Consider the following 26,514-nt stretch of genomic DNA (forward strand, 5'->3'; position numbering starts at 1 on the left):
AAGGCACAACCATTTTTGCTATCACGTCAAGGCTCCTGAGCTCTTACTGCCTCAAGTTAATGCTAAATTGGGTACACTGGCAGATCACATAAGGATATTAGTCATTTTAGAGCAGCATGAATGGTGGTATTCTTCATTTTCACTCACTATTTGTCATCCGTTGGCCATCGTGCTGGAATAGGAAACCCACTCAAGAAGGGAGAACATGGATAACAGTGTCAGAAAAGATATCCCTACCCATGCATGACTTTATGAGCTTTCCTCATCTAGCAGTAATACACCTAAACAGTCACTTTGGGCCTTAATTTTCTGTCTTCCAAAGTTCTGTGAAATGTCTTTTTGTGCTTCCTTTCCACGGCACACAAGGCCTATCTCAATTTGGCCCTAGTCAGCTTTTTCAGTCTCATTCTGAGACACTCATTCCAAGTGACTGATACTCTGTACCGGGCACTGTGCTAGACACTGGGGATATAAAGAGGAACAGGCTCTTCTGGTCAGCCTTCAGCTTATGAACCAGTCTCCAAGCACACCATGGACTTTTACCCTGCCATGCCTTTGCTCCTGTGGTTCTTTTGTTTAAAATTCCATTTCGGGGCACCTGGGTGGCTCAGTCGGTTAAGCATCTGCCTCTGGCTCAGGTCATGATCCCAGGGTCCTGGGATCGGGTACCATGTCGGGCTCCCTGCTCGGCGGGGAGTCTGCTTCTCCCTCTGCCTGCCGTTCCCCCTGCTTGTGCTCTCTCTCTCTCTCTCTGTCAAATAAATAAATAAAATCTTTTAAAAAATAAAATAAAGTTGCATTTCATCTATGTCTGCCTATTGAACTCCTGCCCCTTGGATCAGTAATGATGGCTGTCCCCTCAGGCTTCTCCAAAGCAGTGTAAATGTCTTCCTCATCTTCATTTTTATGTGTGTGTGTGTGCGTATATGATGTAGCACTTATCACTGTAGTATGTGCTGTTATAGTATGTCGATACGATTTTTTCAGCTGCAAGGAATAGAATAACCATCTAACAGTGGCCTATACAAACAGACATATGAAAAGATGCTCAGCATCACTAACCGTCAGGGAAATGCAAATCAAAACCACAATGAGATACCACCTCACACTTGTCAGAATGGCTAAAATAAAAAACACAAGTAACAAGTGTTGGATGCAGAGAAAAAGGAACCCTTGTGCACTGTTGGTGGGAATGCAAACTGGTGCAGCCACTACAGAAAGCAGTATGGAGGGTCCTTAAAAAAATTAAAAATAGAAATACCATATGATCCAGTAATTCCACTACTGGGTCTTTACCCAAAGAAATTGAAAACACTAATTCAAAAAAAAATATATCACCCCTATGTTTATTGTAGCATTATTTACAATAGCCAAGATATGGAAGCAACCCAAGTGTCCATCACTAGATGAATGGATAAAGAAGATGTGGTATATATACAATGGAATTTTACTCAGCCACAAAACAGAATGAGACCTTGACATTTGCAACAACATGAATGGACCTAGAGGATATTATGCCAAGTGAAAGAAGTCAGACAGAGAAAGACAAATACCATATGATTTAACTTATAGGCAGAATCTAAAAAACAAAACAAGTGAATAAATAAACAAAAAGTAGAAACAGACCCATAAATACAGAGAACAAACTAATGATTGCCAGAGGGGAGAGGGGTGGGAGGGATGGGCAAAATGTGTGAAGGGGAGTGGGAGATGCAGGCTTCCAGTTATGGAATGAGCAAGTCACAGGAATAAAAGGTGCAGCATAGAGAATATAGTCAATGGTATTGTAATAGTGCTGAGTGGTAATAGGTGGTAGCTACACTTGTGATGAGCCTAGCATAACACATAGACTTGTCAAATCACTATAAAACTAATATAACATTGTATGTCAACTCTACTTCAATAAAGATTAATTAATTAATTAATTAATTAATAAAAGTAGTCTATACAATGGACCGTTGAATTAATTCACATAACAGCAAGTCTGTTGGGGGCTATTTCCAGATTTAGTGCTATAGCCCAGTGACATTGTAAGGATTCAGGCTTTCTCATTTTCTGCCCCACTATCCTTAGTAAGTTAACATTTAGTCCCTGGGCCTTTTGCCTCATGTTGCAGGATGACTACTCATTTTCTCATACAAAGGTATCCAAAGACAGAAAGGTGTGGTTCTTTTCATATTGTCTCCCTTTATTGGGAAGAACAGTCTTTCTTGCAAAACATGCCTAGCTTGCCTAATCTCAGTTTATCCCCCCGAAAACTGAGAGAGCAATCCTTCCCTGAGCACATCTCTAAGAGAACTCCATTTTTGTTCAGACAACAAAGAGTAACGATGGCTGTTGGTAGGCCATCAACAATGTTTGCCATTGTATTCCTGGTTAGCTTGTAAACTCTTTTGTGTTAGGAACTGAATCTTGCTCTTTTATTCCCAGGAGCTAGAACAGTACCTGGTACCTGGATATTCAATCAGGAATTTCTAGTAGATACTAAATAAAGTCTTCTCAAAGAGATTCTACAAAGTAAAATGTGAGGAATTTTTAATATAAGCAAACTCTTGTGTGATGGATTGGCTTTAGGCAGGATAAATAGGTTTGAACTGTGGTCCTTGATCTAATATGAAATTTGTGACACTTTTGCAAATTTCCTATGGAATGAATTTGTGATATTTTTGCAAATTTCCTGATGAGGATAAGATCCCTGTTAACATAACCAGAGTCAGCTCCCACAGATTTTATGTCAAGATTGTTGATAAGTTGATGTTTTATTTTAAAGGTATCATCATCCTGTAGCCAAGTTACTATCAGAATCAACTTTCAATTAATCTGTAAACAATTTTCATGACTCTGGCAGCAACTGCTTAAAAATGGAATTGGAAAGACATATCCTACTTTTATTCAGTATTTAAGGTTATGCTGTTACTGTTGCCAGGTGAAGTAATGAATACCTTCAGAGGAAGAAATTTTTGCTTTTGGCAAATTGTCTTCCAAAAATTTTTCTTACTTGTGTTATGTTTTTGTAAGTTTATATTCATCCAACATCCATTTATTGAAAGTCTGTCGGGTACATGACTCAGGACTCTCCCTCTCCCCCCCATCTTTCTCTCTCTCTCTCTCTCTCTATATACACACACACACACACACACACACACACACACACACGTATACATATACATATATACGCATACATACAATATACACACACATATGTGTATAATATAATATACATATTATATTATATGTATATGTGTGTATATATATACATATATATATGGTTCTCTGTTAGAGGCATGTATAGATCCAGTTACACAGGTAAGATCTAAGCAATCAAAATAGTTTCCAATAGTACAGGGGCCCTACCTATTCAAAGAGAGCCCCTTGATTTTGTTGTATTCCCTTGGTGTGTGAAATTAGGATTTTTGGCTTAGTATGCTGTATGTGATTACATAATATCTTAAATCAAGGTAGATTCCATTTATATAATAAAGTTATCAAATGAGAAATTGAAATAGCAGTGCAAGAAAAAGAAAGGATGCAAGGAAAGTCTCATGAATCTGGACCTTCAAGCATTGGTAGGACTATGCTGGGCAGAAGGCAGGGCTGAGGAAATTTGGCTCCAGAAATGACTATCATGATGTGTTTGGCAGTAGTGAGAAGACTAGCCTAATCAGGCCAGCCTGTATTGGACATCAGGAAGAGTGAGGCTACATAGGGGGAACAGATCAGGAAAGGCCTTGCATGTAGAGCAATAATCAAAAGATGTTAAACTCACCTGAACAGACCAAAATGTTAGAGTTTATACCTGACAAGTAACTTTCAACATGTGCAGAAAATCTAACCATTCCCTGATGAAGAAGGCCAAGAGCCAGGCCTGGAGCTGGTAATCATTTTTCTAGACAGAAAGACTCTTCTGTTTTCCCTCACTAAGGCAGGAGCCTTTTCCTGTGTGTAGACACAAAGCTGGGTGAAACCAAAATCCACTCTGGGCATCCTGGTCCGTTTCCAGCATGGAGGTATTAAGTATGTGCTGAATGAAGACGTGTCCGTTTCTGGTAGATGAGCAGTTCTCAAAGTGTGGTCCATGGAGTGGACCCCTAAGATGTTTGAGACTCTTTCAGGGGTCTGCAAGGTCAGAACTATTTTCGGAATATTTCTAAGTACGCTTTTCACTTGCTAACGTTTGTACAAATGGTGCAAAGGCGATGGTGAGAAAACTGCTAGCAGCTTAGCATGAATCAGGCAGTGGCCCCAAGTTATGCCAGGCGGCCGTTGGATTCTGCACCACTACATATTTGCAGGAAAAGAAAACTAGCTTCTCTGATGAATATCCTTGATGAATTTATATCCTTGATAAAAATGGCTGATTTTAACCAATCTCAACCCTTTATACTCATCTTTTTTTCTGTTCTGTTCGATAAAATAGGAAGTGTACATAAGCACTTGTATAATTGAGCTGGAAACTGCTGTTTTTTATAAAACAGCATTTGTACTTGACAAACTGTTTATTTAAATTTGCATATTTGGTAGGTAATTTCTTAAAAATGAACCTAGTAAGTTTTGTACTTCAAGGAAAACAACGGGCAATACGTGTTGCCAGGAATAAAAGTCAACCTTTCGAGTGAAAACTAAAATGTCACAAAACCACGACCATGACACTTTCCCTATACTTAAAGATTTTTTTTTCTGATGCAATAGGTGATGATAACAACAAATACGGTTTTCCAGTGTTGTACAGTTGAATGTAATCAACATTTGGAAGATCTGCATAGCTGTTAATCGATATTTCCACGTGACCAGTGAATGATACCACAAAATCTTGCCATGGGAAAAAATCCAGCCAAAGTACAAGATAAATACCAGTGATTTTTAATTTTAACAATATAAAAAATTTACTGATATGGTTGCAGATTTTACATGAAATTAACCTTAATTGAGTTTTGATACAGTATCAAAAAAGAGTATCTACAGTTATCTGAAAAGGCTATTAAAATACTCTTCCCTGGGGCGCCTGGGTGGCTCAGTCATTAAGCCTCTGCCTTCAGCTCAGGTCATGATCCCAGGTCCTGGGATCGAGCCCCGCATCAGGCTCCCTGCTCCGCGGGAAGCCTGCTTCTCCCTCTCCCCCTCCCCCTGCTTGTGTTCCCTCTCTCACTGTGTCTCTCTCTGTCAAATAAATAAAATCTTTAAATATGTATATATATATATTCTTCCCTTTTCTAACTACATACCTATATGATACTGATTTTCTTCATATACTCCAACCAAAAGAACCTTGTTGCAAACAGATTGAATGCAGAAGCGAGATATGAGAATCCAGCTGTGTTTTATGAATCTAGATATTAAAGACATTTACAGAAATGTAAAATATAGCCACTCAAGGAGCCTGGGTGGCTCAGACGGTTAAGCATCTGCCTTCGGCTCAGGTCCTGGTCTCCAGGTCCTAGGATTGAGCCCCATGTCAGGCTCCCTGCTCAGCGGGGAGTCTGCTTCTCCCTCTACCTCTGTCTTTCCCCTCCATTCGTGCTCTGTCTTTCAAATGAATGAATAAAATCTTCAAAAATATATATATAAAAACATGTTATTGATATTTTTAATAGATTAATAAATATTTTAAATGTTTAATAGGTAAAACACAAAATCTCTTTGGGGTCCTTAATAATTTTTAAAGTGTAAAAATGGGGTGCCTGCGTGGCACAGTCAGATAAGCATCTGTCTGACTCTTGATTTCAGCTCAGGTCATGATCTCAGGATCCTGAGATTGAGCCCCAGGTTGAGACCTGCATTGGGCTTGCACTGGGTATGGAGCCTGCTTCAGATTCTCCCTCTGTCCCTTCCCCTGCTCGAGAGCACTTTCTCTCCTGTGCGTGCTGTCTCTCTCTCTAAAGTAAGTAAATCTTGAAAAAAAAAAACCAAGTGTAGGGACGCCTGGGTGGCTCAGTCATTTAAGCATCTGCCTATGGCTTAGGTCATGATCCCAGGATCCCAGGATCGAGTCCCGCATCGGGCTCCCTGCCCAAATAGTCTTTAGAGAAAGTTTTACAGTAATGTAATTAATACGTATAAAGATTCAAAATTGTGTCAGGGCTGCAAGATTCTAAGGACCTGCTCGTTACTACTTTCTGGAGATCCTATAAGAACTGGTAGAATTGTGAATTTTAAATATGGAAGAGGCTGATGGGAGTCCCTGATCCAGATTCCTACCGCCTAGATCCCAATCCCCAAATCACTCATTATCTCCCAGGGTAATGAGGCTCAAAAAGATACAAAAACTTCCAAGTTTCCCCTGAACCCTAGGGCCTGAGGTGCTGAGTCCAGGGTTCCAACTGCTACCCCAGAAACCCCCAGACCCTGCTCTAGCCTTTGTCTGCAGGAGGTAATAAAGGGAATTTATGCCCTGACCACGCTGCCATGGAGGACTGACTTTGGTGGTTGCCTTGTCCACAGATGACTGCTCTGGCAGTGCCTTCGGGATCCCAGATCCCAAGGAGATGGGGCTTCTATATTCCTTTTTGTAGTGTGTGCTCCACAGCATTCACCTGCTCTCCCAAGGCTGTCACTTTGTTCTTTTAGATAGATGGATCTGTCCGACAATGAGAAATGGACTCATGGGGATAAAAAAGGAACCTAGGCTCAGGATAGCCAATATAAAGTTGTCCTGTTGTGACTCACCTAGAAAGCAAAGCACTATTAAAAATATACAGATATATAGATACAGATAGAGATCTAATAGATAGAGATGTAGCTGGATTGTAACTATTATTTCTCCCAGGAAGAAAGCAGAACAATAACAAAAAAAGATTTTGGATTTGCATCTAAGTGTTTTTTTCAGATTTGAATGTCATTTTTAAACATGCAGAAAATTTGACCTTAATATGTATTTGTGGTGGCTCCTCTGAACAGCAGGCTCTTCTCCAGAGGACGAGTAAAGACAATTCAGGGCTCATAGTTGCCTTTGGCTTTCCTGAATATTGGAAAACTGCATTTACAGTAATATTGCCTACCTCCAGGCAAAAACCTTCAATGATTACTTTAAGGATAGGAGCTTTTTCACACTTGTACAAAGATCCTTAAACGTTTTCGTCCTTTTAGAAACTCAGATGCCACTGAATGAATGTATTTACATGTGCTATATGTTTTTATAGTACTCTTGATTCCCTGCTTTGCAAAGACAAGGAAGCTTATGACTTTCTATGTGTTTACAGAGTTTGGCCCTTACCAAAAGGGAGATTTCTTTTTTAATCTTTCCTTAGAACAGATGTATAGACAAAAGCATTGCTGCCTCTCAGACTTCACTATTTAAGATTTAATGAAGAAAAAAAATGAAAGAGCACTTGATTTTTTTTTTAGTCTCAATGGCAAAGTTAATGTGATCAGGACAGTGTGAGGACCTGTGGCCACACGGTGCACCCACACGTGGCAGTGACCAAAGAGTGCCTTGTGAGGCTCTGTGCTGTTCTCAGGAACAAGGTGTAGACCAAGCGCTTTCCTGTAATAGGCAGATCCTCTGGTGATCTTAGAATCCAACTTTAATTAATCTTTCCACTCAGGCTTCTCAGTGGGTCCAAGCCATCAGGACCTTCCAATGCCTTTGAAAATCTCCTCCCTGTTTTCAATTTTCTCAATGATGAATCAAGCCTAAACATCTGGTTATGGGAGAAAAATAGTGAATGTGTCAGTTAAATATGCATTGCTCTTTGTTCTGGTGTATGTTCTACAGGGTGTTTTCTGGAGAAACTGGCTTAGGAGACAGATCTATTCCAAAATTGCTTAATAAAACATTTCAGTAATTCCCAGTAGCCTACCGTGGAATAGTAGTAGCCTATCAGGCTGTTCTGCTTCATTGTGCCCTATTCCTGTCCAAGCTTCCTCCACTCTGTGGAGGGTACAGATGAGCAGGGGAGAAAGAATCAGCAGTATCTGCACTGGCTATGGATGTGTCTCTAGGAATTAGTCCCAGGGAGCGTTAGAAAGATGGCAGAGATCGCAATAGTATTTCTCCTGCCAAGATGGGAATTAGAGGCTATTCACGATTGCTTTTGGAACTCACTCTCCTGGATTGTAATGTTTCTTGCCCCATTTGTTATAGGTGGATGGCTGTAGGCAAGATTGAGCCCTATCAACTTTTTTCATTGCCTTGCCATTCCCATCTAGGTACTCTCTGCAGTTCTTTTAATAATTTACCTCCAGTTATTTTTTTACCTCCATGACTATTAGTAGAAAGGTTTTTTTTTTAACTTAAACATTCTCTGTACTATTCCCAGTAAAGTTTCCTAGTGTATAAAGATAGATTTCCTACATAGCAGAGTAAATAGAAAAATATTAATGTAATCATAGGTAGGGGCATCTGCCTTTTTTTTCTTTTCTCAGTACATTGATGCCAAAGACTATCTTGAAACTTTTTAAGAGTGGGGTTTTTTTTTTCCTTACTTTCATATTGAAAATCTATATATACTTTATTACCTTTTTTAAAGCTGTGCCTTTCAAAAAATAACTATTGGTTCAGTTAAAGTAATGTAGCTTGGCTTAGATCTAATGTCTTGAAATACAGACAATGCACTTTTGGTTCAAAGGAAAAAGAAAGTATTATCAAAAGTTATCTGAATGTTTCTTACTATTGGTCTGAAGATAAGGAATTTCCTGGTAGAACCAGTATAAACCTAAAACTTCCCAGTAAGAAATAAATTGTACAGAATGATGTACAGTTGTTTATATCTAGTGTGGATTCATTGTGGCTACTCTAGAAGACAGAATTTTTCCCTACAAAAGTGCCTTCTTATTTATTATAATCCTAATGTATGTCTTTTACAACTTAAAATAATTACAGCTTTTATTTTATAGAATGTATACACTGTACATTTTTAAATAGTAATTTTTATGATATATTTTCAAACACATCTTATAGATACATCAGAAAAATCAGTAATGATTTTATAACTTCATCAAAATTAAATCAAAGCTGATAGTCATGAAGTCTTTGAAGTGAGCTATTTCCAAGTTAAACATTTAATTGTGAATAAATGAGGAGACTATTTTGGCCAAAATATATTAGAGCAATTATCATTTATAGAAATAATATATATTTAATGTTTGAGCTTAATTGAACAAATTTTTATATTATGAATTTTAGTTTTAATAACAACCACCTTTGTAAAGACAATACATCATGTGTTTAAATTCTTAATTATATAAATCAGATTAGGACTTACATAATCAGACATAGCCTGTCTTTTACCTTTTTAGCCCTGTTTAACTGTGGTCTGAAGGGGGACAGTTTTTCCTTCACTTTTTCAATTCTCAATTGATTGCTTCATATAGTATGTATACGTCCATAGGAGGAAGAGACGTTACTGCTCATAGATTAAAATTATTACTTCAGGATTCTCTGATAAATCCACCTTTTTAAGTAGCCCCCCATTTCCATTCGTCTAATCTCATTATCAAATGGATTTTTAACTGCATTTTTACACTTCCTAGAAACAATTACTGCGTTCCTTACACTCACTAAGTTTTGTTTTAAATAAAGATTCCATAAATTGAATTTGACTTTTCATACAAACACTACGGTCGAAACACCTAACAATACCCAGTAATTAAGCAAATAATCATGAATATAGCAATACTAAGTTATAAATTATATTCTAATAGTGTCAAGCTTTCTAAAATACTTATTAGCAGAAATATTTATACTATACAAATACTGTACAAAGTCCTTATCTTTATAATTCCTTATCATTATAATCATAAATTATCATATGAAAGTAAGCTTCATCAGAATCACAGAATATGGAAGTACTTCCTAAAGGCAAATCTTGATGGATAGTTTTAAAGAAACTTTTTAAGAAAACATTAGGAACAATTAGGGGCTTTTGCAGAAACTGGTATTTCTGCTGTATTCATGTCATGATTGCAAAATTTCTTTTTAAATACAGACATAGTGTTCCGGTTGTTGGCCATTCTACTCTCTAGGGGAAAGAGGAGTGGATTCATTTTGCTTTCTTTAGCAAGCAACCTCACCCTCTCTCCTAGTGTTAAGAAGGGATAGTATTGTCTTTTCAATTCCTAATCCAGTTCATTTTACTGAATTTTTCATTACTCGAGCCTTTATTACTGTTGCTACTTCTTCATGTTGCCTCAGTGTCATATGACTTCACAGCTTTGACATAGTGGTAATGAATGAGCTTGAGTCCAGTCCACGTAATCTGGAATCTTTTCCTCTTGGCCATGGGCCTTGAACTTTGCTTTATAATAAATTATAACTATCACTACAATTGCAGCTGCACTTTGGCACTGTTTTCCTTCTTTCAGCTATGTAAAGGATACTATTTTACTAGAGTGAAACCAGCTTTATAAAAAGGCCACCAAAATGTTTATTAAGTTAATTAATAAAATTTTGTTTCACAGTCTTGTTTCAGTAGTTTCAAAGGACTCTACTAAAATGGAAATCTGAACCTAGATAGATTTTTTTTTTAAATAAAGGATAAAGTATTGAGCCCATGTGGGAAAAGAATGTTTTTTCTTTTTTAAGATTGTCTAACATAATCTGGTTTTTAAATATGGAATATTTGGCAAAAATTAAAGATCCACATGTTTGATACCTGTTGTTGGAAAAGCTGAATTTCCCTGAAGAATTTATAAAACTGACTTAAAAAAAATGTATCCACACAAAATATGAACTCTGTAATCCTGCCAAGGTCAGAAAGACCCAGAGTAATCATGTAAATTATTGAAAATTGCCATTGTCTGGCATGATTTCTCTATGGCTTCAGAAATTGCAGTATATGAGGATGGAGTGTTCTTGGTTGGCCCAGTTCCTTCTTTTTCTGTTTATTCCCTTTATCTTCATGTAAACATCCCAACTCTCCTTACAATAATAGATCATTATTTCTTGGGGATCATCTAAGATGATGTTCCTTTTTATTGGAAACTTTCAACATTCATCTGTTTTCTTGTGATGTAAAATAAATGCATCAAATCTCTTTCAAATTTATCTTTAAAGGTCAGCATTTTCCTGTTAATGCTTTAAGATTCAAGAAATGATGTCTTTAAGGAAAGTATTTTCAACATTTTGTGTTTGTCCATCTGGTTCACAAGAGATATTTAAGAAGTCAATTTATTTTCATTAGAAATGGTTTGCTACTACAAAACATACAGTTACAGGGTGCCTGGCTGGCTCAGTTGGTAGAGCATGTGACTCTTGATCTCGGGGTCATAAGTTTGGTACCTATGTTGGATATAGAGATTACAGAAAGAAAGAGAGAGAGAGAGAAAAAGAAAGAGAGAGAGAGAGAAAGAAAAAACATAGTTATGTCATATGTGTTATATTCAGTTTATTTCAATAAAATGAACTTGAATATAAGTTGAAGAGATGAACGATTTATTTTTTAAAAGAAAACTAAATATTCCATCTTTAAAATAAAAAAAAAAGGGCTTGTCACTTTTAAGTCCCTTAAAGGTTGAGGCCTCTTTGTATATGTAAATATCTTTGTTCTCAACTGCATAGTGTGGTGGCAGGAAGATAACAGGTGCTCAGTAAATATTTGTGGAATGAAAAACTATTCCCTACCCACATTCATTTATATGTGCCATTTCAATCCCATCAAACTCTTAAAAAAGAAAAATAATTATGTCATCAGCAAGAATCTGTATCTAGTACACTCTTACAGTCTTTGTATGTCTGAAAAAAGAATTATTTAATGATAGTTTAACTGGGTATAGAATACTGAGTTTATAGTTTTTTCCTCTCTGCATGTAGAAGGTATTATCTAATTATCTTCTGGTGGTGGTGGTATTAATGAGAAGGCTTTCTTCAGGTTGATTGTCCTTTCTTTGTGGGATATCTGTTTTTTTCTCCCTGCTAGTTTTTTGGGTTTTTTTTAAGATTTTATTTATTTATTTGACAGAGAGAGAGATAGCGAGAGAAGGAACACAAGCAGGGGGAGTGGGAGAGGGAAAAGCAGGCTTCTCACAGAGCAGGGAGCCTGATGTGGGGCTCGATCCCAGGACCCTGGGATCATGACCTGAGCCGAAGGCAGATGCCTAACGACTGAGCCGCCCAGGTGCCCATCTCCCTGCTAGTTTTTAAGATATTCTCTGTGATATAACAAAGTACAAGATTTATTATTATTTTTCCCACTAGAGATTCTCTCTCCTTTTTTGCTTTGAGGATTCATGCCTTCTTCAGTTACCTGACATTATGTCTTTGTGTTATCTCTTCTATTTTCTCTATTCTTTTCTTCCAGTATTTTAGAAATTTTGGTATGTCTTCTTACTCTACCACTTTATCAGCTATTACTGTAGGGCTGTTCAGTCTGCTGCTTTAACTCATATTTTGAGCTTGTTCCTATCTCTGTTTTTTATTTTAAAACTTTATTTCCTTTTTAGAGTTTGTGTTTGGTTCTTTTTCAGATCTGCCTATAGAATACCCAGTTCTTGCTGGAAGATTCTATTCCTTCCTTTACCTTTCTGGACATGCTGATGATTTAAAGGCTCAGGTTGCTTCATTACCTAAAATTCCTCCAATTGTGTATTCTCACACTTGTTACATCTGCCCATTTTCATGGTGGTGGGTTTTATATGTTCTTCATAATTTTTGCCTGAGCTCCTCCCCACCCCTCCCCCCACACTGGAATCAAAAGCATTCTCTGGATTATGGAAGTCTTCCTAGAGTATGTTTTTGTATTCATCCCTCATTTAGATCCATGGTTTTCAGTGATTCTGGGCCAGTTTTTATGTTGGTTTTTAGCTTAGATTTTCCATACCACCCAGGTGCTACAAAATCAGATTGCACAACTGGCACAGGCTGGGCATTCCACATTTCACCAGTGATTCTTCCTCTCTAGAGTAGGAACATAACCTGCTTCCATCCTGTGTTCCCAATTTGGGCTTTCCTAGCTTTAATTTGCAAACTGGGTATCCTCTTAACTCCTCCTTTGTTTTTGGTTTGTTTGTTTTCAATGCAGGGAGTTCAGTCATTTTCCTCTCCCCTCTGGACATGGGGTCCTGCAGACTATAACTTAAGGCATTAGCTCCCATTCACCACTATGTTAATTCTTTGCTTTTTGGCGCCTACTGATTTACCTTTCTTACTTCGGAGCTCAAATATAATTTTGCTCTTGTTGTTGTCAAATTGTATACAATATTTCTCTTTTTGGAATGGGATGGGACTTGCCACATATTCACTGTACCATCTTCTCAGGGAAATTGGAACCATACAATTTAAAATTATTTTTTTTTCTTGACCCAGTGTTTTTAACAATTTATGTTAAACAAGCAACCCATGTAGTCTGTAAAATAAATATGATTTTATCTATAATTTCAACCAACTGTAGTTAGCATCTTAAAATCACTAAATATCCTGGCAATCCAGTAGAGATTAAAAAGTAGGATTTATGAAAATAGTTTCTTATTTAATTATCACATAAAGATTGTTATTTTTTAAAAGTTTGGCTGCTTATGTAAAATTAAATACCTGAAAATCTGATTAATAATATTGAGAGAAATTACTGAATTTAAGAATTTTAAATATCTCATTTTTATGCCATTATTTTTATAATCATTAATTTTTATCCTCACTTAGTATTGTGGATATCAGCGCATATATAGTATGTGGTCAGTCTTGACAATGAAGGCATTATCTTATTGCTATTACTTTTATTATATCTTTAAGAAAGCTATATCTTTAACATATGTCTTAAACCATAGACACCATGGAAACATCATAGTATTGCCATTTCTTTTATATATTTCAGAAAGATATAAAAGTAATTTTTGCCTGTATCTTCTTTTTTAAAATCTAGGTTAACATCTCTTACAGCGCTATCAGTTGGAGAATATGATATACTTGATTATAAAGAGTTTGGGGAAAAAATAAGGCCATCACCTCATTGAACCAAAAATGACTATTTTTTTCAGACTTAGTTTTTGCTTTCCTTCTCTTTTCAGGCACAGAAAGAAAAAGTGAAGACAGATACATTGACACATACAAAGAAAGGTCAACAGCTAAGTGAAGGAAGCATTTCATTTCCCCTTTACATTTCACACCCTGTAAGCCAGAAGAAGAAAAAAGTCTACCGCACAGATCAGACCACCTTCATAATTGGAGAAACGCCAAAAGGAATCCGCAGGTATGTTTATAACAATACTGGACTTTAAGAATTATTCTCAAAAGAAATATAGCTACTTAATAAAATACACAAATTATTTGAATCTTAACCATACCTGGCATCTAAATTTGTACACTTTAAAAAAATAAATTCCAGATGTTTTAAATGTTTTTAGAAAGCTAATCCCTGAATTGATAAAAAATCATTTTATATCCATTTTATATGGATACATGAAATACTTAAGTGCATTATATTCATTCACTGAATATTTATTGAGTACCTAATATGTACTCAGGCATTGTGCTGAGTGCTGAACATACAGTGTAAAAAAGGACGTAGAGCTTACAGTGCAGTGGGAGTTGGCATTAAACCATAAGAATTTTCAAAAGAAAAAAACTTATAAGTAATTATAAAATGATAAATAAAAGAAATGGGCAGCCCTCCTTGATAGAGAATAATGGGATCTGGAGGGGGAGCAGATAGCATTCTGTTAGGTAGTCAGGGAAGACCTCATGACAGAGTTGACATCTGAGACCTGAGGGATAACCAGGCAAAGAACTAGAGTAAGAACATGCCTGAGGAGGGAAGAGGTTGGTGTGTTCGAGGAACCGAGAGAAAACTCGTGTACTTAGTACATGATAAACCAAGCGGGCAGCCATAAGATGAAGGCCGAGACAGAGATGGGGCTGGAGCAAGCAAAGCCCTGTCGGGTGCGGACAAGAGTTTGGATTTTATTCCAAGTGCAGCCAAAAGCTGTTGAAGCATGAATGTGATCTGATGTATGTTTCTAAAAGATTGTTCGAGGTTCTGTGTGGAAAAGGGCAGACTAGGGGAGACCATACGGAACTAGTTGATGGTGGTTAGCGATAGAGTGGTTGCCATGGAGACAGTGAAGTGGATGATTTCACTTTGGGGCTGGACTGGTTGTTGGAACAACAGACTGGGTTGACTAAATGGGGAAAACTAGCAGAGAAAAGAGTTTGGAGTGAAAAAAATCAAGAGTCCTCTTTTTGTTCATATTAAATTTGAGGTTCTATGGAAATGCCAAATAGGCAATGGATATGCTACTCTGGGGTTTGGGGACTGGAGATCTAAATGTGGAAGTCATCAGCATCGAGATTATAAATGATTTTAGAGCCACAGATTGTGTGAAAAGCCTAGGAGCCTGGCACAGAGAGAAAAGGAGAAGCCCCAAGACTGAGCCTTCAGGTGACAGTGGCCCGCTGGGTAGGAGGCACAGTATAAGGTCCTGAAGTCCAAGAGGAGTGAAAGTTTCAAAAAGGAGGGAGCACTTCACTTTATGAAATGCTTCTGAGAACCAGAATCAGATGAAGTGGGAAGGTGCCTCCTGGAACTGGCAGCAGAGAACACAATGGCTGCCTTGATGGGAGCTGTCTGCAAATCTGTGGGCAGACGCCGGGGTGAGGTGGGCAAGCCGGGGATGGGCAGACCCTGTGACAGCTCTTGGAGAGTAAAAAGGGACAGGAGCTGGAGGACGTTATCAGTCAAAGGTAAGTTTTTTTCAAGTTGGGAAGATAATAGAACCTGTTTGTGTGTTGAGAGGAAAACCTAATAGGGGAAAAAGAGATCATGCCAGAGCCATGCTAAGAGAAGCCCTGGAGGCAGGAGAGGGTGAGGTCCAGGCCCCTGCAGAAGGTCTAGCCTTCTAGATGAAGGGATGAAGACGGGCATTGATATGGTGATATTTCCTCAATTAATTGAGAATTAAAGTATCAATTCAGAGGGAGAAAAATTTCAGGAGAGAAAAGCCAGGAAATAAATCACTTACAAAGTAGGACAGCAAGCTTAGTGAGACTAGAATTCATGGCTCATGTAAGTCCCTGTTTGAGAGTAATTGCAGGAGAAGCATCCATGCAGTTGTGCAGACTTTGTTCAGTACACTTCAGTTGCTCAGTTACAGACACAGAATAGAGAGATGGCTGGGGTTTTTTCAGGGGTTAGAATGGAGGGAAAGAGAAGCAAGGAAGCTGAAGGATGTTTGCAAAGGAGTAATTATAAAATTGAACCTAAGCTAAACAAGGGGAGGCTTGATGAGGTCAGAAGTATCTTCCAGCATTGTTGTCATGGGGGAATTGAACAGTTGAGCTGGTATATAAGGCGCCTGAATTCAGGGATTTGCAGGTTGTGCAGTTAATGGTAATGATAGTGGCAGTCTATGGTCTTGGGAATAGGGACCTGAGATGCAGTTGATTCTCGGGTCAGGAGTGGTAAAAAATTGGTGGGGCCAGGAGTAGGAGTTGAGTGGGTCATCCACATGGATATTGGTATTATCAAGAATGATGGCAGGAGATGGGAAAGGAAGCAGGATTAATCTCGGGTGTTCAGTCACTAGCAGGAAGCAATTAAGAGGTCACTTAACAAGTTGAGGGAGAGAATGGTTTAGCGAGATAGCATAAACCTCAAATAGGGGAAGGAGTCTCCAAGAAAATGATGGTCTGGAAGCAGCAATGTGAACCCTGAACCCTGAGATTTAGGGTGTGATGTATAAGAGCCTTAGCTTGTGAGGGCTGCATGGGAAGAGACAGTATGAGGGGACAGAGGGACGATTCCGGGAGGAGAACAGGGGAGTTGGTAGATCATAGCCTGGTTCTGGGGCACCAAAGAATGGTCTGGAAAGGTGAGGGATTAGATTGGGGATAAAGAGACTAGGAGGGGATGAGAGGCCAGTGGTTCCAGGTAAGAGAGTAGTGGCTGAGGTAAGCAGGGATGGGAGGCAGGGTTGAATTGGCCCTGAAGACTCAGCAGGCAGTGGGCAAATGGTGATGTCTCTCTGGGTTCCAGATTCTTTCCTCAGGGTTTGGCAGCTCCTCGGCCCTTGGGTACTGGTGTGGTAGGTTGGAGCATGGCTCTTAGCTGCGCACCATTGCCCAGAAAGGTGAACACCCCACATGTTACACCAGTGTATCTCCTCTTAAACAGACTTATAACTATGATTCTGGGCAAACATGGGGCAATTTACTTTGGGCAATTATTTTGCTCAGAGGCCGGCCATAATGCATTTTACCAGTTTTTGAGGAGCACAAGTGTCCTTATCCCCTCTAGCACTGTATATAAAAATAAAACTATTAACAATGCTTAGTTTTGGCCTCTCTTCTTTCTTTCTCTACCTAGCCTAGGGAATAAATGCCTCAGGCTAAGTGAAAGGCTAACGTACCAGCATCTGAGCCAGGGAACAGTGTTAGAACTGCTGACACATCTTTCCCACTAACCATCCACCTTTATGAGAAGCACGGCTCTGTACCAGCTGCAGCCCTCAGGTCACTGGAATGAAGTTCCTGTCCCCCTTCACTTCAGAAAGCTCAGGCAAAGAGAAGATGGTTTAGCTGTGTTCTACCCCTTTCCCTCAGTTCCTCAAGAACAGGGGAGAGAACGTGAATTAACATCCATGGCACACAACTACTCTGGATACCTATCTTTGGTTTTCTTTTTTTTTCTTTTTCTTTCTTTCTCTATAGTGGCTCACGAGTGTCTACTCTCGTTTACTAAATTGTCCTTACAAAGTGGCTAGCTTATACCTCCTGATTGTACCTTGCACTTCTTTAAATACTTAGAGAAAATTCTTTTAAACACCAAGAATTATGAAAGCCAGTTAGAAGGCAAAAATAAAATGAATTATAATTGTAATTCATCCTGTGAAGGGACATCCGCACAGCCTAATTTACTTGCATATTACTGACATAACACAGGGTCAGAAATAGGTCTCCTCCCAGAAGTGACAGAATCATAGGATCGTGAGTGAGGTCAGCACAGCAAAGGTGAAAGTACTTTGGCAGCTGCTGAGACACCACCAAGTCTTGGATAAATAAAAAGACATCAGCCTGTAACTTTGCCATTAACTTAATCTTTGCAGCACAAATATTTATTAGAAAGGCCATGAAAATGGATTTGGAGATGATTAATAAACAAAATAATAATACCTCATTACTTCATATGAAGTGAAAACTGGAACCTTTTAAGAACGTGCTTGTTGCTTTCCAACAAGAACATTGGCAATTTCCAGGACAGAAATTTGGAAGCTTGTATTTGTGTTATTAAATATTCTGTTGGCAGTAAGAGTGGCCGTTGATCAGGCATAGATGATATCTGGACTTGGAACAGTTAATAGGACCAGTGTGGTGCGGACTAGAAGCCAGCAGACTCATCTGGAGCCACGAAAGAAAGTCCTGAGCCTGCGGGATGGATTGCCACTAAATCACAGGAAACACAAACTTTATATAACCTGGCCTGAGCAGCAAAAATAATAGTGGCTTTAGAGCTCCTACTTACATACATTACAAATAAATCTTCATTTTACCTTCAGGATTCTGTGTTGTGTGCAGGAGAAAATTCAAACTTCTGAAATTGGTATACAGACCCCTCATGATTTTCAGCCTCTTCCTTGGCCATGTCTCCTGCCCCTCTGTACGCCAGGTCCTCTCAGAAGTGGGCCTGTGCGTGTTCCCCCTCTCCCTGGAACATTTCCTCACTCATCCTTATCTGACTGGTGACACCAGAGAAGCCTGCCCTGCTGCCTTACCCATGACCCATCACTGGCTTCGGTACCCCTTCTGTGGGCACCCACAGGGCCCTGTATTTACATCCGTAGTGGGATTTGTCACTCTCTTCTGGTTTGATTTTCATGCATCTGTCTCCCCCAGCTCGACCATAAACTCCTTGAAGAATATGGTAGTAGGGCTGGTCACGGTGCCTAGCACATAGAGGGTCTATAAATATTTGTTGAATGCATAAATGACTGTTTTAAGGAAATATTATATAAAATATAAATATAATTCTAAAACTTTGGGACTTTTAATCATGTGCTACAACACCATCTCTGACTTTTGTTTGAAAGAATGTTTGGGAACATTGAGCTCTCCTGATTCATGGCCCAAACTCAGCATCAGCAAAGCAAGGCCCTCTGTCTTAATCTACTCTGTCTCCCCTAACGAAATACCACACACTGGGGCTTAAACAACAGAAAGTTATTTCTCACAGTTCTAGAGTGTGGGAAGTTCAAGATCAGGGTACCAGCTGATTTGGCTTCTGTTGAGGGCTCTCCTCCTTGCAGATGGTGACCTTCTCACCATGTCCTCTCGTGTGGAGAAAGATCTCTCTGGTGGCTTCTTATGACCTCATTTAACCTTAATTACTTTCTAAAGGCCCTATCTCCAAATATAGTCACACTGAGGATAAGGGCTTCAACATATGAATTTGAGGGGGACACAGTTCAGTCCATAGCACCCTCATCTGAGGAAAGGAGCAGAGTCTGGTGTCTAGGGTTCTGAAACAATCTTTCTTTCTGCCTTTGTCTTACAAGGGTTCTGGAAGGCCCGTTTCCTCACACATGCATACAATAGTTTTTATTAGTATCTTATACTAAGAGTGAAACTCACTGCTTTAAATAGCATCTCAACTTCTTAGTTTAACTGTCTATACCCAAGTTGGACCAGTTGGGGGAAGAAAGAATCTAGGTTTATCTAGGTTTAGAATTTTCCTTTATGATGATCATAAAGCTGTGTGAAATTTCAATGTTGTATTTGTGGAAGAAGGGAAAAAAGGAGAGAGAAGAAAAAAAATCCCTTTATTTTTCAGAATTTTCTCTCTTCCATTCATTATGACCTTTCTTTGACAATTGTAGGACTTAAACACAATATAGATTTTCAAATACAGATTATATAAATTATGATTCTCATGTCAGTCATAAATTGGCTGACTGGAGGAGTAGCATGCTGGGATCCCACAATTCCCAGGAAATACCTAATAGTATAAATCAGAATAACTTAAAAAGCTGGTGATTTCATGAGCTGAAAGTCTTTTTCAGTAGCATGAGGAAAGAGGTCATATCCTGCTCGTATAAAATGCATTTTCATTATGGAATTAAGCTAATATATACTAAATGAATACAATTACAGTTGACCCTTGAATAACACAGGTTTGAACAGTGTGGATTCACTTATAGGCAGATTTTTTTTTTGGTAAATACAGTACTATAAATGTATTTTCTCTTCTTTATGATTTAACATTTTCCTTTTCTCTAGCTTACTTTATTGTAAGAATATAGCACATAATACAGCACATTATATATAATGCACATAACATACAAAATATGTGTTAATTGACTGTTTTATGTTATTGGTAAGGTTTCCAGTCAACAATAGGCTAATTTTGGGGAGAGTCAAAAGTTATACTTGTATTTTCGGCTGCGTGGGGAAACCTAACACCCTTGTTGTTCAAGGGTCAAATATACATTGCTTTGTCTCTTTAAATATCACTGGTGATGAGTTCTTTAAAAATAAAATATAATAAAAATAACCACTGCTTTTGTTCCTTAACTCTTCAGAAAACAATTTGAAGAAATGGCTTCTTATTTTAACTTGCCTTCTGTAAAGGAATTTGCTGAACATATAACTAAGGCCACATCAGAAGAACGACAGAAAATGCTAAAAGACTTTTATGCTTCTCAATATCCAGAGGTAAAAGAATTTTTTGTGGATTCTGCTGCAGAATTCATTAAATCTTCCCATCAGAAAAGAGAGAGAGTCAGGAATAAGTCTGAAAAAAGAGAATCTCTTATAAAAGAAAGGCCGTCAGATTCTGAAACTTTGTCATTTAAAAATTTTCCCAAAAAAGTTTCTCAAATTTGCAGCCCAAAAATATATAAAGAAAAATCTATTAAGTTTCAAAATCACAGTTTCCATAGACGAGAGGTGCTTTCTAATGATGGAGAAACTAACGAATCACCTATAAGCTCTACCCAAGAGACTGACAATGGGAAAAACAGCCAAGCCTCCAAAGGCACTGTGGCATCCTGTTCCCTGAACACTAAGTCTGAAGTATATGAGTTAGAAAAATTAGAATATACCATGAAAGACCAACAAGACCTAACAAGAACAGACATTTCAAGAAATGAACCACTTTTCAAAGTGGAAAACAGAAAGATCAAAAATCCAGAGTTAGGCAACACTTCTGTGGTTGGCTTACTTGGTGACACGTCTATTCTTGATGACCTCTTTAGAAGTCATGGGAACAGTCCCACACAACTGCCAAAGAAAGTTCTTTCAGGGCCCATGGAAAAAGCAAAACAGAGACCAAAAGATTTCTGGGACATCTTGAATGAACAGAATGACGACAGTCTTAGCAAACTCACCGACTTGGCAGTGATAGAGACTCTGTGTGAAAAAGTGCCCCTTGCTGCCTCCTCCAAAAGGAAAGAGGAGCTGGAAACTTCACTTTGGAAATCAAATGAGAAATTTTTGTGGAAAAAATTTAGCTCAAGTGATACAGATGAAAACACGACTAATGCACAAAAGTAATGCGTAAACATACAATGAATTACTATAACCAATGAACTTCTGCCATCCATGTGTACAGCACCGTGTTCCACACTAATTATGTTACTTTGAACACAGTTGTCAACATAACATTTTTATCAAACTCTTGCTGTAGGGTTGTTTTAGCCTAAAAGGTTTTTCCTTGATAATCTGATTTGATCTTTTAAAAATATGATTGTATTATAGTATAAACATCTTTATGAAATAGAAAAAGGCCTAGATGTGTTATCAGGAGGCCTGGGACATCTCCCTTACTGTGTAATTATGTGCCTGTAGGTAAGTCACTTACTTACCTTGGTGTGCAGATATTTCCTAATATGAAAGGTGAAGGCTTTGAACTCAAGCAACATTTGTGTCCTTCCAGATTAAAAAGGCTCTGGTTTACTTTCCCAGATTCCATTAAGTCACAGGCCAAATTATGGTACATTGATGTGTTTCTTTCTTCCTAGCATTTAGAAAATTAACTGTTTTCCTTTTCCCAAAGTATCATGTATTATTACTAAATTATGTCAGAGAAAGTAATACCTAGTACTGAATATATGATGTTGTGTTAAAATAATAAGTTTGTCACTGCTGAAAATCAAAGGGTTAATGTTGTAGAACTGTACTATGTGAGGTAGACAGCGAAGTGATCGAACTACTACCGAGAGCCACGAAACACAGTGCCTCTCCTCCACTTGTTATACAACAGTTAAGATTCAGTCAGTACAGATTAAGCTGTGTGTAGTACTTTTGTATGAAGTATGGAGAAATGAAGAAACATTTTATTTAAACCTGTTCTGTTTTGTTGAATTTAATGTATGTGGTTTATAATCAACGGAATGTGCTTATTGTTGAATTCATTTCTGTGGAAACATTCACTCGGTCCCTGTGTGTCCCACGCCAGTGGCTCGAGGTGCAGGTGAGGTACCGCTACGGGTAAAAGACAGGAGAGCGCATCTGTGAAGAGTCCTGGCTGGAAAGGCCAGCGGGTCATGCCTGGCACATGGGAGCAGGGACTGAGGCTTCTACTGACCCACGTTCACGTGCGCTGTGGCAGCTGTCCTTGGGTTGAGCTCCCGGAGCTGGGGCAGGAAGAAAAATAGGAAACGGCAGTGCCCCAGGAAGTGGTGGTGCCCAGAGCGCCGTAGACCATTGTTGTGTTGAGGGGGCAGGGCCTCCAGAGTACCCGCCATTGCAGCGGGGAGCCATGGCTGGGAGATGGAGAAAGCAAACAAAAACCAAGCAACAAAGAAATCATTTCTCAAGGGACCGAGTGGCCAAATACGATTTTCTCTGTGAAATCTATTTTATATCATGACCCAGTACGTATGTGTTAATACAGATTGAAACAAAATGTTTATGAAATAATATTTACCCACAAGGCATGCAGTGTCCTTTGATACCTCCTTTTCTGTTGTACTTTTTTGGCTCTTATGTCTATGTGTTTTTTTCATGCTCTCATAACCCACTAAATTGATTTTATGGCCCATTAATGATTGGAAATTACAGTTTGCAAATCATTGTTTTAGATTATATGGAATTAGTCTCTCTCTTTTTTTTTTTTGGCTATTTTCAGCTGAGTTGTATCCAAACTTACCAGATGCTGAGTTTCACCACTGAGGTGCTTGCTACAGAACCAATGTGTTGTGTGTCTGTGGCAGACATATAAATGTTGTTAGCCTGCTCTGGCCTAGCTGTAGGAGGAGCCCGCATAAGCAAGTAGACACCCCTTCGTCTCAGTTTACATACCAGATGGGACAGTTCAGTCATTTGAGTAAAAGTGGATCTTTCATAAAATAAAATACCTTTAAAATTTTTAATACAGATACGACCTTTGAATCATAAAATGATATTCATACAATATAATGAAATACTATTAAAGAGATTTTTATCAGTGAAAGTCAAAGTGGAAGCAAAAATTACAGACCTGGAGTTTAAAAACTAGTTTTCAGCAGTTGCCAGTGAAACTGTCATTATTATCATGCGGGAGCAGCGTGTCAAGCAGAGTACAGGGTCCAGTACGGAAAGGAGCCAGTCGGAAAGTTCCCAGAGGGAAACTGTAAGGGTCGACTTGCCCTGCACCGGGGCAGTGGGAAGAGTTGGATCAGCCATTGATGAATCTGGGAACGGACACTATGAGGGGCTGACAATGAGAATCCTGCCTAGCCCACCCCACCACGGTCTTCCAGATAAATAGGTGGCCCCAGGCAAATCCCAAGCCTTCTTTCAGCCTGTTACCCCCTTTAAATTTGAGATGGACAGGACCACTGGTGTTCAAGCATTTTTTTAAAGCAACTGAACTCTATCTTAATTGAAGATCAGTTGTCGAAAATAATTAAAATGGAGGTCTGCTGGTTCCAGCAGCACCGCGTGGCTCCATGGGGCACTAGTGTGAAAAACCACAGGGATGATATCACTGCTAAAAAACCTTCCAACTTCAGGTTTCCAAGGTTCTGTTTGCCACAGTCTGTCTTGTTCACCTCTCTTTAAAGCACTCAACACACAGTTATTAATATTGGAAACTGAGGCAAAATACTGAGAGGCTTTTTGCACTTGAATTCCCTGGGGTTCCCTTAAAGCCCTGAAACACCTTCTCAGAGTAAATTAACATCACCTGCAAGTCGTGTGGCTGCCCCTATATGGTCAAGGCAAAGGAACCTTGGTTTGCAGAGAGGAGTTGGTGATAAATTTTCTGGCAGTCCACAGAAAATGAGAAAGCCAAGGACAGTATAGTTCAAAGGTTTTAAAAGCCCAATGTGGGCAGATTTTAAATTCTGAAGTTATCCTTTCTTATATTAAAATTGTCCTCTTTGTATGAAATGATAGTAGATCGTAGTTTTTAGTCTTTTTCATTGTCCTTACCTGATATAAAAGTTGATAACCATGTCAGTTCCCAAAAGTTTTACTTGACATTTACTAGTCTATAAAATCCCTAAGAATGGAATCGCTGCCTGCCTCAAAGTTCACGAATGGCTCCCTCCATGGCCACTAGGTCATAAATCCAGTTAACAGTGGGTCTAGGACCCACCAAGGATGTCATTGAACCTATAGGATCCTGTTAGATGGATCTGCCTTCACAGAGCCCAGAGTGCAGAGCACGTTAGCTCCTCACCTAATTCTCATTGGGTCGTCATCGATGTAATCTTGTTCCCCAGTTCCATCCCCACCTGCTCTCACAAAGCATCCTCCACCTAGTGCTTCTGGGAGTGTTAAAGGGAAGACTCGTAAGTTCAGGAACACCTCTCGTCACTGGCGACACCGCATTTGCCTTGGGTGACAGCCTTGCGTGCTACCCCCCCTACACACACACCCCCACTCAGTGCTGGCTCCACGTGGTGTTTGTGGCAGGTGGGGGGGATATCACACTCTTTCTCTGTTAATGGGCAACCACAGGAGGGCTGTCTTGCCTCACAAGGTCTTACAGAGTTTTAAATGAAAACAGCCCTTTGGGGAAAGACTCAGACTGACCCTCCCTCTGGAGGGAAGCCCTGAAGTGGCAAGTCAGAACCACCTGCAGAGGCTTTCAGGAGGTCAAGGGGTCAGCACAAGCACCTATTTTTCTAAGTTTCACACTATGATATGATGTGCTAATATTTTGTCTTGAGACCGTCGCTGGGCAGGACACTCTCTCCACGTCAGTGAGCCCCTTCGCCTGTGGACAAGCTCATCCTGGAGCCCCAAAGTTGTCGTTAGCATTATGTTTCAACTTGGTCAGTATGTACTTTATTTGCTTTGCTGCAGGTTAACAAATGGCACTGGTTATATTTATCCCCTAAATTTCCACATTTAGTCTTAATTATATGAGTAAGATGCCTTTCTGTCACTGACACAGATAATGCCCAAGTGACTCTTGGGTTTGTACTGCTCTCTGTCATGGTTAAGAACCAAGAATGCCTCTTTTGGGGCACCTGGGTGGCCCAGTCTTAATTTTAAGTGTCTGATTTCGGTTCAGGTCATGATCTCAGGGTCCTGGCATCCAGCCTGGGGCATAGCTCTGTGCTCAGCAGGGAGTCTGCTTCTCTCTCTCTTCCTCTCCCTCACCCTCTGCTCCTCCCCTGCCCCATGCTTGCTTGCACTCTCTCTCAAATAAATAAAATATTTTTTTAAACTCTTAAAAAAAAAAGAATGCCTTTTTCTACAGATGTCTTTTTGGTTAGCTAAATGAGCCCCCTCCGTCTTGTTGAAAGAAATCACTGTAACTCACTTTATATTGTTTTAGCTTATGTAAACAAGGGGGAAAGTGTGCATCTCTGAATGTCTTATGTGTCTCTAAGGAAATTCTAGTGAGTCATCTTGTCAAGTTAAAATATGAATTAGTCCCCCCTCACCCCACATATATCTCTTAACTTTGATTTTTTCACTTTTTTGTAGTGAGACATGCTTCTAGACTGAAAGACTTCAAAAGAAGGCTCATAGTAGCTAATGCATGTATTTTTTACCTTCCTAAAACTATTATAAAAGCATTGATAAGAACCAGAAGAGATTGTAATTTTTCGAAACATAAATGCCAGCATGAGCTCCACGAGAACTGATTTCACATGCTCAGATTACGCCCGCTCTGCCGCCCGCCCCCCCCAGCCACCCGCTTAGTGCCTTCCCTGTGCTGCCAACAGCCGACCCCTCTCTCTGCCCAGCCAGGACTCACTGCCCTCTCTGCCACCGCCTTCAGGAGCCTCCCTTCAGCGCTGCCTGGCAGAGCCCCAAGTTCCTTTCAGGGCAGTCCCTGACTCTCAAGTCCACCCCCTCTGCCCAAGCATCCTGCTCACCAGTGTCCTGGAGCCCTCAGGGCCGTGTCCAGCCACGTCACAGCTTCCCCCACTCAGCTTTCCCTGCTCTCCCCAAACACCTCGTCCTGCTCAGACCTCTTCACTACCTGATTCCCCCAACCTCCCCCTCCACAACGGGGGGACAGGCATCAGCAAAGCTGAGCAGGCTGAGTGATGTGGGAGGAGCGCTGAATGTCATACCTGGGACCCTCCTGAAGCCAGAGCACCAGGCAAGTCATCTGGGGGGGGGGGGCAGCAATTCACTGACCTGCCAGGAGAAGGCAAACCCAGCCAGTCTGTGGAGCTCCGGCCAGGGTGCCATCATGCACCCCCTGACAT

General features: G+C 39.5%; 1 protein-coding gene across 3 annotated transcripts in view; it reads left to right on the forward strand.

Annotated features, from left to right (window-relative positions):
- Positions 1 to 22,944, forward strand: part of ERCC6L2 (ERCC excision repair 6 like 2) — a 133,345-nt gene extending 110,401 nt beyond the window's left edge. For all 3 annotated transcript variants that reach the window (XM_036084778.2, XM_078062114.1, XM_078062115.1), the window contains 2 exons: positions 13,936 to 14,117; positions 20,437 to 22,944. In XM_036084778.2, the coding sequence (XP_035940671.2) occupies positions 13,936 to 14,117; positions 20,437 to 21,409 (1,155 nt within the window). In that variant the 3' untranslated portion in view covers positions 21,410 to 22,944. The remainder of the gene's footprint in view (positions 1 to 13,935; positions 14,118 to 20,436) is intronic.
- The last annotated feature ends 3,570 nt before the right edge of the window (positions 22,945 to 26,514 follow it).

Source organism: Halichoerus grypus, chromosome 14 (genome assembly GCF_964656455.1).
Source record: "Halichoerus grypus chromosome 14, mHalGry1.hap1.1, whole genome shotgun sequence".
Classification (NCBI taxonomy): Eukaryota; Metazoa; Chordata; class Mammalia; order Carnivora; family Phocidae; genus Halichoerus; species Halichoerus grypus.